The sequence below is a fragment of the Chanos chanos genome, chromosome 3, assembly GCF_902362185.1.
Source record: "Chanos chanos chromosome 3, fChaCha1.1, whole genome shotgun sequence".
Lineage (NCBI taxonomy): Eukaryota > Metazoa > Chordata > Actinopteri > Gonorynchiformes > Chanidae > Chanos > Chanos chanos.
Window position 1 is genome coordinate 1,250,001 of NC_044497.1, and position 12,500 is coordinate 1,262,500.

The 12,500-nt window shown below is 47.1% G+C and overlaps 1 protein-coding gene across 1 annotated transcript in view; it reads right to left on the reverse strand.

The window, feature by feature from the left end:
- Positions 1–7,056: 7,056 nt before the first annotated feature.
- ankfn1b (ankyrin repeat and fibronectin type III domain containing 1b) overlaps positions 7,057–12,500 on the reverse strand; it is a 29,050-nt gene continuing 23,606 nt past the window's right edge. The window contains exons 14-18 of the mRNA XM_030770200.1: positions 10,457–10,625; positions 10,012–10,178; positions 9,423–9,650; positions 8,170–8,748; positions 7,057–7,407 (exon numbers count right to left, since the gene is read on the reverse strand). Of these exons, the coding sequence (XP_030626060.1) occupies positions 7,057–7,407; positions 8,170–8,748; positions 9,423–9,650; positions 10,012–10,178; positions 10,457–10,625 (1,494 nt within the window). The remainder of the gene's footprint in view (positions 7,408–8,169; positions 8,749–9,422; positions 9,651–10,011; positions 10,179–10,456; positions 10,626–12,500) is intronic.

Sequence of the window (12,500 nt, forward strand, 5' to 3'; positions counted from 1 at the left end):
ACAATTGCCTCCAGGAGGTTTCGCTGTGCATAGGGGTTACGGTCAAACACTCTCCACCGCCATGCTGAGAAAAATCCCTAAATCGGATTCAGAAATGGGGAATATACTGGTGTAGCCCAGAGGGGAAATAAATAATTTATTCCATAAATAAAAATAAATAAACAAAATTATATCAAATTATAATTATATATTATATATTATATCGTCTTAAATAGTTTGTAGAGACCCCAAAGTTACAGTTACGCAGCTGAGACAAGGGTTCTCTCAAGGTACGTGGCAGGTGTGCGCGAGAGGGAGAGAGCAATGGGAGACGCGAGTCAGTTGACGGTTGGAGTTCATTCTAAAAAAGTGAACGGTTATAGGGATGTCTTTAAAAAGGTGAACAAACGACAGTTCACGGAAAAAGGGTTTCTTTGGGGTTTTATACAGTTGTCCACCTGAGAACTGTGTTCTTGTTTCATCTGTGTTATGTGAAACAGTGGTTTAAATTATTTTTACGGACTTTCAAACCGAAGTCTAGTTTCGTGTCAGTTTGGTGATCAGATGTAGAGAGAAGACCGGTTAGCGGTTTAGGCCACCTTGAGTGCCTTATACCACCTCAGGCAACGCTGGACAGCTTGGTCATCAGCTCATTCCTGTCGCTCCAACACGGGATTTCTGCTCTGGGGTCTGTCTTATGGTGTCAGTTACAGCCGTGCGCGGAAGGTCGTACCTTTTTGTTTTGTTTTTGCTCTGTCGAGTGAAGCGACTAGCTTGTTTGTGGCCTCACCGGACACCAGCAATGACACAGGTCTGCAACGATAGGGCTGACATATTCCATCTGTGGGGTATTGTATGCGAGTGTGAGTGTGGGTGTGGGTCCACATTTGTCGGAGTTTCATATAATTTGTGTTGTTCTAAAAGAGTAGTATACTGGATTGAATATTGATATCATATAGTGTTGTATCGGTAAGGTTTTATTTAAATTGACATCGAGTTTTGCTGACTGAATTTATTTAAATAGTTTTAACCGGATGTTTAGTTATTGATGTATCCTAGTTTCATACTGTTATGGTTTTTGGTGATTGACGTGGATACTTTGTTTAATGTCAGCCTTACACAGCACGGGACACCTGTGGCTATGACGCTTAACCAAACTGTGCAGTACTGACTTCCACTATTCCTTAATAATCTATTTGTTCTTGTTATTTATTTCCTCCTTTTACATCTAATATTCAATCTCCCTTATTATTTCAAACACAAACAACCAATTATATTCATAAATGACTTCTTATAATATATGTAGATAAGGAGATCCTTAGTGCTGGTTTAGTGAATAACACACATATTCTGTAACCCTTAGTGTAATTTATTTAATTCAGTCAGTCAATCATTAAACTTACTGTCTATAAGCATTAGGAGAGATCCACCATTAGAAAGAACTCAGGCCTTTGCCTTAACTTAGATCAGGATAAAGGCCTTACTCTGGCAGAAAAAGAACAGGGAACCTGGGGTGGTGAATGAACCAGAGCAGCCCGACGGAAGCTCACGTCATCCCAAACGACAACATGTCGGCCTTGCTCTGGTCGCCCTGGCTCCCCTTCCTGCTGAAGACTGTTGTTATTGTGCAGCTGATGTAGACACTGAAGGAGCTGTGCCGTGTGGTATGAACCCACTTTGACGTGGTGGTGGAGGACGCCATGATTGCTGATGGCTGCACATAGGCTGATGTTGCCTCCCCTCTGGCCAGAGACTTGTGTGATGACACACTGACCAATGATGTTGCACCCCCTTTCATGCCTTTTTGTTAGGCTGAACCCTGCCTCGCCAGTAAAGATGTACTCATGTTGGTCAGCCCCGGCATCCAGCTCAAAGACTCTCTACAGAAGTCAAAACACACGTTTTACTGCATTACAAAGACAGTACTGTAGTGCACCACTGTGCTGGAATGAGAGATTGTGTACTGCAGTTACTGTAACACATTACTACACAGTACTGTATTACAGTAATATGCTGGAGAGATGGGCCATACTCTACATACTGTAAAACATTCTGTACAGTATAGAAATTACCCACACATACTGGACTCATTGCTCCTTAACTCTGAATTCCTTTCAAAAGGCACACGGTACCGCTGCTCTGTCCTTATGTGGTTCTTCTGAACGATCCGGTCAATTGTGGAAATGCTGATGCTGTTAGTTCCTTAGAAGACCACCTGATCTTCAACTGTTTGGGTTTGAATTTTCCTCAAACGGATGGCATTATTGGCAAATCACCATATTCACCAGGGCACTCTCCTGCTCTGCTGTGAGAAGTCTCTGCCTGCCTCCAGTAAATGGCCACCTCTCAGTTCTGCAAAAATGAAATTTGGCCATTACTGACCTATGGTCATCTGTTACTGTGGTAAAAACTACACTAAGAACAAAGTGGAGATTCAGTCTATATGCACTACAACATTACATGTATCACAGTAACAATTCAAATGACCTGTTTTCCCTTCTGAAAGCACGGACAATGGATGCATCCGTGTAAGGGCTTAGGTGGGGTTGTAGTAGCTGTCCAGCTTCTCTCATAGTCCTCCCATGTATGAGCATGTGATGAACTAGGGTGGCATGGATTTCATCAGAGATTAGTCGTCCTCTTCCTCTCTGTTGTCTTGCAACTTCAGCATTGTTAGGATCCTTTGTTCGAAAGCACATGGACATGCCTCTAAGCCCTATTTATTGACTCTGCAGTTCTGATTGGTGTGTTAACAATTTTGAGGTTTAGTGTTTGCACCTGGAGAAAGGTGTGCTCTTTGAGTTTAGGTTGTGATGACTTGAGTTAATTATATTGAGAGCCTGTGTTTGCTGAATGAACATATAGTGCGATGAATGATTTATTTCTCCACTTCTGTGTAAGGTTTTGCAGAGAGAGTTTTGAATGTTGAAACAGGCATGAGTGTGTGTCTTTGGGAATGACGTGAGGCTATGTGTTTTTGTGCTACAGGAACCAGGTACAAAGACGACTTCAAGAGAGAGAGAGAGAGAGAGACAGAGAGAGAGAGAGAGACAGAGAGAGAGAGAGACAAAGAGACAGAGAGAGAGAGACAGACAGAGAGAGAGAGACAGAGAGAGAGAGACAGTTCATTTATGTTTTCAGAACAAAAGAGGGTGAGTGACAGAAATCACCAAGGGAGGCGGAGTATTCTATAATATTCATTTATTTATTTATTGTTCAATAAAAATAGAATTTAAAAAAACGACGTGAGGTCTCCTTCATGGCTCAGCCCAGAAAATGACACAAACACAAACACGCACGCACACACACACACACACACACACACACACACACACACACACACACACACACATTCCTCACTATATTTATATACATAATTGATGCACAAACAAACTGCACAACTCACACAACTGTGTGTATGTATGTATGTATGTGTGTGTGTGTGTATGTATGTATGTGTGTATGCAAACATGAGTGCGTGTGTGTGCGTGCGTGCGTGTGTGTGTGTGTGTGCGTGCGTGTGTGTGTGCGTGTTTACATGTGTATGTGTGTGTGTGTGTGTTCTTGTACAGCTATCCTTGTGAGGACCAGTTTGAGTTTACGACCTTGGGAGTGAGGACATTTTGGGAAAGTGAGGACATGTTGGCTGGTCCTCACTTCTTCAAAGGGCTGTTTGAGGGTTAAGACTTGGTTTTAGGGTTCAGGTTAGAGTTAGGTTTAGGTTAGGTTTAGGTTAGGTTTGGGGTTAGGCATTTAGTTGTGATGGTTGAGGTTAGGGTAAAGGGCTAAGGATGCACTATGTCAATGAGTGTCCTCACAAAGATAGAAGTACGTGTGTGTGTGTGTGTGTGTCTAGTCCTCCCGGGTGAACCAGTAACTGATCTCACGTCCTCCAGTGTAAACGGTAAGAGCGCTGGCCCCAGTTTGCCAGTCTGTGTGTGAGTGCAGAGCAGTTTGCCAGTCTGTGTGTGAGTGCAGAGCAGTTTGCCAGTCTGTGTGTGAGTGCAGAGCAGTTTGCCAGTCTGTGTGTGAGTGCAGAGCAGTTTGCCAGTCTGTGTGTGAGTGCAGAGCAGTTTGCCAGTCTGTGTGTGAGTGCGGAGCAGTTTGCCAGTCTGTGTGTGAGTGCAGAGCAGTTTGCCAGTCTGTGTGTGAGTGCAGAGCAGTTTGCCAGTCTGTGTGTGAGTGCAGAGCAGTTTGCCAGTCTGTGTGTGAGTGCGGAGCAGTTTGCCAGTCTGTGTGTGAGTGCAGAGCAGTTTGCCAGTCTGTGTGTGAGTGCAGAGCAGTTTGCCAGTCTGTGTGTGAGTGCGGAGCAGTTTGCCAGTCTGTGTGTGAGTGCGGAGCAGTTTGCCAGTCTGTGTGTGAGTGCGGAGCAGTTTGCCAGTCTGTGTGTGAGTGCGGAGCAGTTTGCCAGTCTGTGTGTGAGTGCGGAGCAGTTTGCCAGTCTGTGTGTGAGTGCAGAGCAGTTTGCCAGTCTGTGTGTGAGTGCAGAGCAGTTTGCCAGTCTGTGTGTGAGTGCAGAGCAGTTTGCCAGTCTGTGTGTGAGTGCAGAGCAGATCTTTAAGAGAGCGGCGAAGCAGACACAGGAGAGGAGCTGCCGTTTCACACAGTCAGCTTTTCACAGCTGCTCTATGGGCTCCACTCTCCTTAAGACAGAATACAAATAAACGGAAGTGTCTGGAAGAGCCACAATCACAAATCAAAACCAACCAAACTAGAACTACAAGATCCATGAACTGGCCCAGGTAAGAGCAGAGAACAAAGACTCTTAACTGGTCCTACTAGGAAAACCACAGAGTTTAAAACCACTACAATACTGGTTCAGCACTGAACAGCAGAACACAACAGCAGTGAAGGCTTCAGAATAAGAATGGAAGATTTTCTGTACAAACTCACACACACGCACCCATAAGCACACACGCATACGCACACACGCATACACGCATACGCACACGCATGCACGCATACATACACACACGCGCACGCACTCACCTGCACACACACACAAACAAAAATGCTACAGCCAAGGCATATTGCTTCACACTATTATCAGTCATTAGCGTTTTTTCTGTTTTTCTGTTTGTAACGTTTGCTCCTGGAGACTTTCAGAGGTGACGGGGACAGAGAGAGAAAATGCACATTAAATCTTCACTTTGAAATGGCGTCTGGTTTTCATTCCTGTCACACGGTGTGTGTGTGTGTTAAAAGGAGCATGTTGGGAATTCCAGCCCACTTGATTGCTGAGTTCTTCACACGTTTGCTGACGGCTCCTCTCAGAAATTCAGAATCCATGGAATGATGTCCATGCCGCTGGAAAATTCCACAACATTGATATGTGCGTGTTGGGTAAGGATACAAACTGTGTGTGTGTGTGTGTGTGTGTGTGTGTGTGTGTGTGCGAGAGTCTGTGTGTGTGTGTGTGTGTGTGAGTGTGAGAGTCTGTGTGTGTGTGTGTGTGCGCGTGTGCGTGCATGCGTGTGTGTGTGTGTGAGAGTCTGTGTGTGTGCGTGTGAGTCTGTGTGTGTGTGTGTGTGTGTGTGTGTGTGTGAGTCTGTGTGTGTGTGTGTCTGCGCGTGTGCGTGTGTGTGTGTGCGTGTGTGTGTGTGTGTGTGTGTGTGTGAGAGTCTGTGTGTGTGTGTGTGCGTGTGTGTGTGTGTGTCTGTGTCTGTGTGTGAGAGTCTGTGTGTGTGTGTGTGCGTGTGCGTGTGTGTGTGCGTGTGAGAGTCTGTGCGTGTGTGTGTGAGAGTCTGTGTGTGTGTGTGTGCGTGTGTGTGTGTGTGCGTGTGTGTGTGTGTGTGTGCGAGTGAGAGTCTGTGTGTGAGTCTGTGTGTGTAAGTCAGTTGCTTGCCATGGCTGTAAACTGAATGATTTGTCTGTGACTGGGGAAACAGTCCAGTCTCTTGTCTATGGACGTCACGCCTTTGACAAATTCACCTCTACTCTCTGGCCCTGACCAGTGTGATGGTGATGATGAAGATGATGAGAGTGAGGGAGAGTCTTTAAAAGACACAGATGATCCTGGGAAAACAATAAGATGCTAAGCAATAGGATGGAACCAGAGATGATTGGAGTTCAAAGGGCTATAGAGGGTTAGTGTTAAGACACACACATGACTGTCAGAGGCGAACATTTCACTGTCATTAACGTTCAAAAGTGCTTATGCTAACAGTACACATGATTCGGACTGTCCATAGCGTCATGTGTATGTGTGTGAGCGACCCGTGTTTCTGCCTTTACACAGACACGTGTGTGTGTGTGTGCGTGTGTGTGTGTATGTGTGTGTGAGCAACCAGTGTTTCTGCCTTAACACAGACACACGTGTGTGTGTGTGAGAGATGTTGCCCTGAGAGCAGGGCTCTGATGGAGACTAGCACAGAGGCTAGGTCAGGGTCAGGCCACAGAGCGCGGCCAGCAGTATGGGTGCTAACGTGTGTTTACTGAAAGTGTGATACAGAGTTAACGTATGGTAGGAACAAAGTGGTGAAAAGATGAATAACAGGCAAATCCCTCCTGCCTTTCAGGAGTTAGAGTGTCAGCTTCACACTGAAGGCCTGTGTACAGGTGTGTTTGTGTGTGTGTGTATGCGTGCGTGTGTGCGTGTGTGTGTTCAGTGGTTTGGACACGACGCATTCACCAACACACATCCTTATGAATGTACTCCACAGCTCAACAGAGAGAGATACACAAGTTTGTCCTTTAAATAATGTGTGTGTGTCTGTGTGTGTGTGTGTGTGTGTGTGTGTGCGTGTGCATGTGTGTGTGTCTATGTGTGTGTGTGTGTGTATGTGTGCGTGTGCGTGTGTGTGTGTCTATGTGTGTGTGTGTGTGCGTGTGTGTGTGTGTGTGTGTATGTGTGCGTGTGCGTGTGCGTGTGTCTATGTGTGTGTGTGTGTGCGTGTGTGTGTGTGTGTGTGTATGTGTGTGTGTGCGTGTGTGCGTGTGTATGTGTGCGTGTGCGTGTGCGTGTGTCTATGTGTGCGTGTGTGCGTGTGCATGCGTGTGTGTGTGTGTATGTGTGCATGTGCGTGTGTGTGTGTCTATGTGTGTGTGTGTGTGTGTGAGTGGAGTGTATAAACTGATCTATACAGTCGTAGCTCTGCTGTACTGCAGGGCCAGTGGTGAATATTCTTTGATGCGGACACACAGTTTTCCGCGAGTCCAGGGGTTCTGAAGCCGGAGCGGGCAGAAATCGTCCTGTAACCACTTCTCTCTGCCTTCGATCACCAGAACCAAGCCAAAGTGTTCCAGCTGCTCTGGACCGTACACGCACACCTCGGGCCGACAAACACACCCCTGGGTAGAGTAATGGAACTGTTCATCAGCGCAGGCACACTGCTGGGCCCCGCCCAGGAGCCGACGGGAAACTGCGTTAATCTCCTGTACGACCAGCTGGACCATCTCCCTCGCTGAGGTGTCCAACGTGACACGAAGCTGCATAGAGCAGACACAGAACAGACACATGAGTGACATAGAGCAGACACATGAGTGACATCGAGCAGACACATGAGTGACACAGAACAGACACATGAGTGACATAGAGCAGACACATGAGTGACACATGAGTGACATAGAGCAGACACAGAACAGACACATGAGTGACATAGAGCAGACACAGAACAGACACATGAGTGACATAGAGCAGACATAGAGCAGACACATGAGTGACACATGAGTGACATAGAGCAGACACAGAACAGACACAAGAGTGACATAGAGCAGACACAGAACAGACACATGAGTGACATAGAGCAGACACAGAACAGACACATGAGTGACATAGAGCAGACACAGAACAGACACATGAGTGACATAGAGCAGACACATGAGTGACACATGAGTGGCATAGAGCAGACACAGAACAGACACATGAGTGACATAGAGCTGACACGAGTGACATAGAGCAGACACATGAGTGACATAGAGCAGACACAGAACAGACAAGTGAGTGTCATAGAGCAGACACAGAACAGACACAAGAGTGTCATAGAGCAGACACAGAACAGACACATGGGTGCCACAGAGCAGACACATGAGAGACATGAGTGTCAAAGAGCAGTCACAGAACAAGAACAGAACAGACATACAGGTGCCATAGATAAGACACAGAACAGACTTACAGATGTCAGAACAGACAAACACACACAAACACACACACACACACACACACACACACACACACACACACATACAGACCTTAACACTGGTCTCCTTGGGCAGGCCAGTGCGATACTGTGGATAGACTCTCAGCGTGGCGTGACACGCCCTGCGGGTGGGCGGAGACAAGGCGGAGAGTCGCTGGACTCCACTGTCCTCTGATAGGGTACGCGTTGGCCGCAGACGGGGCTCAGGAGCAGGGCAGCAGCGGTCGACTGAGGATGGACGTGCCCATAGCCTGTGAGGGGAGGAGCTTGGAGAGGTGGTGGGTGTGGTTACAGGGGGCGGGTACTCAAGGCTGCTGGTTCGCACGCATAATGCTGTTCTCTTCTCAGTGATCCGCAGCAGCTCAATCTGACGACTGGGTAAAATGAAATCACTGTCAAACGCCTCCATCCCAATGCTACGACCACCTCCACCAGTCTGCACCACGTCCGGACGGCCACTCCCCCCACCACCACCACCGCCCCCCATGGGAGTCAGGCCCCCCCGTGGGTCACAGATGGCTGAGCAGGGGGAGGAAGGAAGCAGGTCCAGCTCAGGTGGACTCTGAGCCCGACTGGAGTCATAGTCACTGTCTGTGGTGAGGAAGACCTCCGACGAGCCTTCCTCATCAGACAGAATGTGATCTAGAGAGAGAGAGAGAGAGAGAGAGAGAATGCTGTGTTGCTATGGTAGCTGAAGAGTGTATAAAAGTGGAAGTGAGATAAGTGAGAGAATGAGAGTAGAGAGGGGAGGGGAGACTGTAGAGGGCTAGAGATTTGGACTTAATGAGTGTAATGAGAGAGTAATGAGAGAGTAATGAGATAGTAATGAGATAGTAATGATAGTGGAGTAATGAGAGAGTAATGAGAGTAATGAGAGTAATGAGAGTAATGAGAGAGTAATGAGAGTAATGATAGTGGAGTAATGAGAGAGTAATGAGGGTAGTGGAGTAATGAGAGAGTAATGAGAGAGTAATGAGAGAGTAATGATAGTGGCGTAATGAGAGAGTAATGAGAGTAATAAGAGAGTAAGGAGAGAGTAAGGAGAGTAATGAGAGAGTAAGGACAGTAATGAGAGAGTAATGAGAGCGTAATGAGAGTAGTGGAGTAATGAGAGAGTAATGAGAGTAATGAGAGAGTAATGAGAGAGTAATGAGAGTGCTGGAGTAGTGAGTTAAGTATCAGGCGTGGGAAGAGTAGGACACAGATGAAGTGAATGAGGGCACAGGAGCGAGTGTGTACGGGCAGGACAGACGGGGACAGAGAGAGAGGGGAAACGGAGAGGCGATGTGTGAGAGAGACAGAGGGGCAGGAGGACGGGGACTCACCGGCGTGTTTACGGCTGGTTTCTGGGGAAGGTGTGGGGGAGGGGAGGTAATCAGGCTGGGAAGATGTGGAAGGCGGTTTTTCTGGTACCACCTCTTTAGAGAAGTCGATGATCCAGCCCAAAGACACTCCCGCCGAGGGCTGTTTATATCGGGCGTACTGCAGGGCGTCAGTCATCCACCGGGCTTCTCTCCACAACTCCTCCATTTGCTGAGAGAAGGCCAATCAGAGAAGAGTATGAGTAGAGTTCACAGATACACACACACACATATACACACACACACACACACACACACACACTCATACACACACACACACACACACACACACACACAAACCCACGCACGCACACGCACACACATACACACACACACCCACGCGCGCGCACACACACACACACACACACACACACTCATACACATACGCACACACACGCACACACACACACACACACACTGACACGTTAGATCTGTCTGATATTACTGCTGCGTTTGTTTTTTATGTTCTGATGTTTTCTTACACTGGTGTGAAAGACTTGAGTATACAGTGAGTGTATAAGGGGAGAGTTTACCTGTAGCTGTTCCTGGACCTGCTGATGTTTCTGTTTGGCTGTGTGAAGCTCTGACTCAGAGAAGGCCTCTCGCAATGCCTGCTGGGACATCAAGGACTCCAGCCCGAGCAAAGCAGACACGCGACAGTATTTCCCAATGAAACTAGGACAGTATGCCTCAAAGTGAACTGAACAAGGAGATAGACAGAGAGAAAGAGAGAGTGAGAGAGAGAAAGAGACAGAGAGAGAGAGTGAGAGAGTGTGTGTGTATAAGTGAGAGAGAGAGAAAGAGAGATAGAGAGTGTGTGTGAGTGTGTGTGTCTGTGTGTGTAAGAGAGAGAAAGAGTGTGTGTGTGTGTGTGTGAGTGTGAGTGTGTGTGTGTGTGTGTGTGTGTGTGTGTGTGTGTGTGTGTGTCTGTGTGTGTGTGTGTGTGTGTGTGAGTGTGTGTATGTGAGACAGTCTCACCCAGCTCAAAGATCTGCAGGGGAAGAGTGAAGAAGCCAGAGCGTGGGGAGTAAGGATTGTTCTGTCCTGGAGGGGTACACACCTCCTCACACGGGGGGAGGAGCAGCAGGAAGGACACATTCTCCCCAAACTCCAGCGCCTCCTGCACATACAGCCGGAAATCCTGTGCCTGACAGGACAAAGAGAGATGTTTACTGACAGTAAAGAGAGGATGTAGGCCAATATGACTGCTCTCATACTCGTGATATACTGTATGGACGTCCTGTGGTTTGTATAGGGTTTGTGGACGTCCTGTGGATTGTATAGGATGTATGGACGTCCTGTGGTTTGTACAGGGTTTGTGGACGTCCTGTGGATTGTATAGGGTGTATGGATGTCCTGTGGTTTGTACAGGGTTTGTGGACGTCCTGTGGATTGTATAGGGTGTATGGATGTCCTGTGGTTTGTATAGGGTTTGTGGACGTCCTGTGGATTGTACAGGGTTTATGGACATCCTGTGGATTGTATAGGGTTTATGGACATCCTGTGGTTTGTATAGGGTTTATGGACGTCCTGTGGTTTGTATAGGGTTTATGGACATCCTGTGGTTTGTATAGGGTTTGTGGATGTATGGACATCCTGTGGTTTGTATAGGGTTTATGGACGTCCTGTGGTTTGTATAGGGTGTATGGACGTCCTGTGGTTTGTATGGGGTGTATGGACGTCCTGTGGTTTGTACAGCGTTTATGGACATCCTGTGGTTTGTATGGGGTTTGTGGACGTCCTGTGGTTTGTATAGGGTGTATGGACGTCCTGTGGTTTGTATAGGGTTTATGAACATCCTGTGGATTGTATAGGGTTTATGGACGTCCTGTGGTTTGTATAGGGTTTGTGGACGTCCTGTGGTTTGTATAGGGTGTATGGACATCCTGTGGTTTGTATAGGGTGTATGGACGTCCTGTGGTTTGTATGGGGTGTATGGACGTCCTGTGGTTTGTATAGGGTTTATGAACATCCTGTGGATTGTATAGGGTTTATGGACGTCCTGTGGTTTGTATAGGGTTTGTGGACGTCCTGTGGTTTGTATAGGGTGTATGGACATCCTGTGGTTTGTATAGGGTGTATCGACGTCCTGTGGTTTGTATAGGGTTTGTGGATGTATGGACATCCTGTGGTTTGTATAGGGTTTGTGGACGTCCTGTGGTTTGTATAGGGTTTATGGATGTCCTGTGGTTTGTATAGGGTTTATGGACATCCTGTGGTTTGTATAGGGTGTATGGACGTCCTGTGGTTTGTATAGGGTGTATGGACGTCCTATGGTTTGTACAGGGTTTATGGACATCCTGTGGTTTGTATAGGGTTTGTGGACGTCCTGTGGTTTGTATAGGGTTTATGGATGTCCTGTGGTTTGTATAGGGTGTATGGACGTCCTGTGGTTTGTATAGGGTGTATGGACGTCCTGTGGTTTGTATAGGGTGTATGGACATCCTGTGGTTTGTATAGGGTTTATGGACATCCTGTGGTTTGTATAGGGTGTATGGACGTCCTGTGGTTTGTACAGGGTTTATGGACATCCTGTGGTTTGTATAGGGTTTATGGACATCCTGTGGTTTGTATAGGGTGTATGGACGTCCTGTGGTTTGTATAGGGTGTATGGACATCCTGTGGTTTGTACAGGGTTTATGGACATCCTGTGGTTTGTATAGGGTTTGTGGACGTCCTGTGGTTTGTATAGGGTTTATGGATGTCCTGTGGTTTGTATAGGGTGTATGGACGTCCTGTGGTTTGTATAGGGTTTATGGATGTCCTGTGGTTTGTATAGGGTGTATGGACATCCTGTGGTTTGTATAGGGTGTATGGACGTCCTGTGGTTTGTATAGGGTGTATGGACGTCCTGTGGTTTGTATAGGGTTTATGGACATCCTGTGGTTTGTATAGGGTTTATGGACATCCTGTGGTTTGTATAGGGTGTATGGACATCCTGTGGTTTGTATAGGGTGTATGGACGTCCTGTGGTTTGTATAGGGTGTATGGACGTCCTGTGGTTTGTATAGGGTTTATGGAT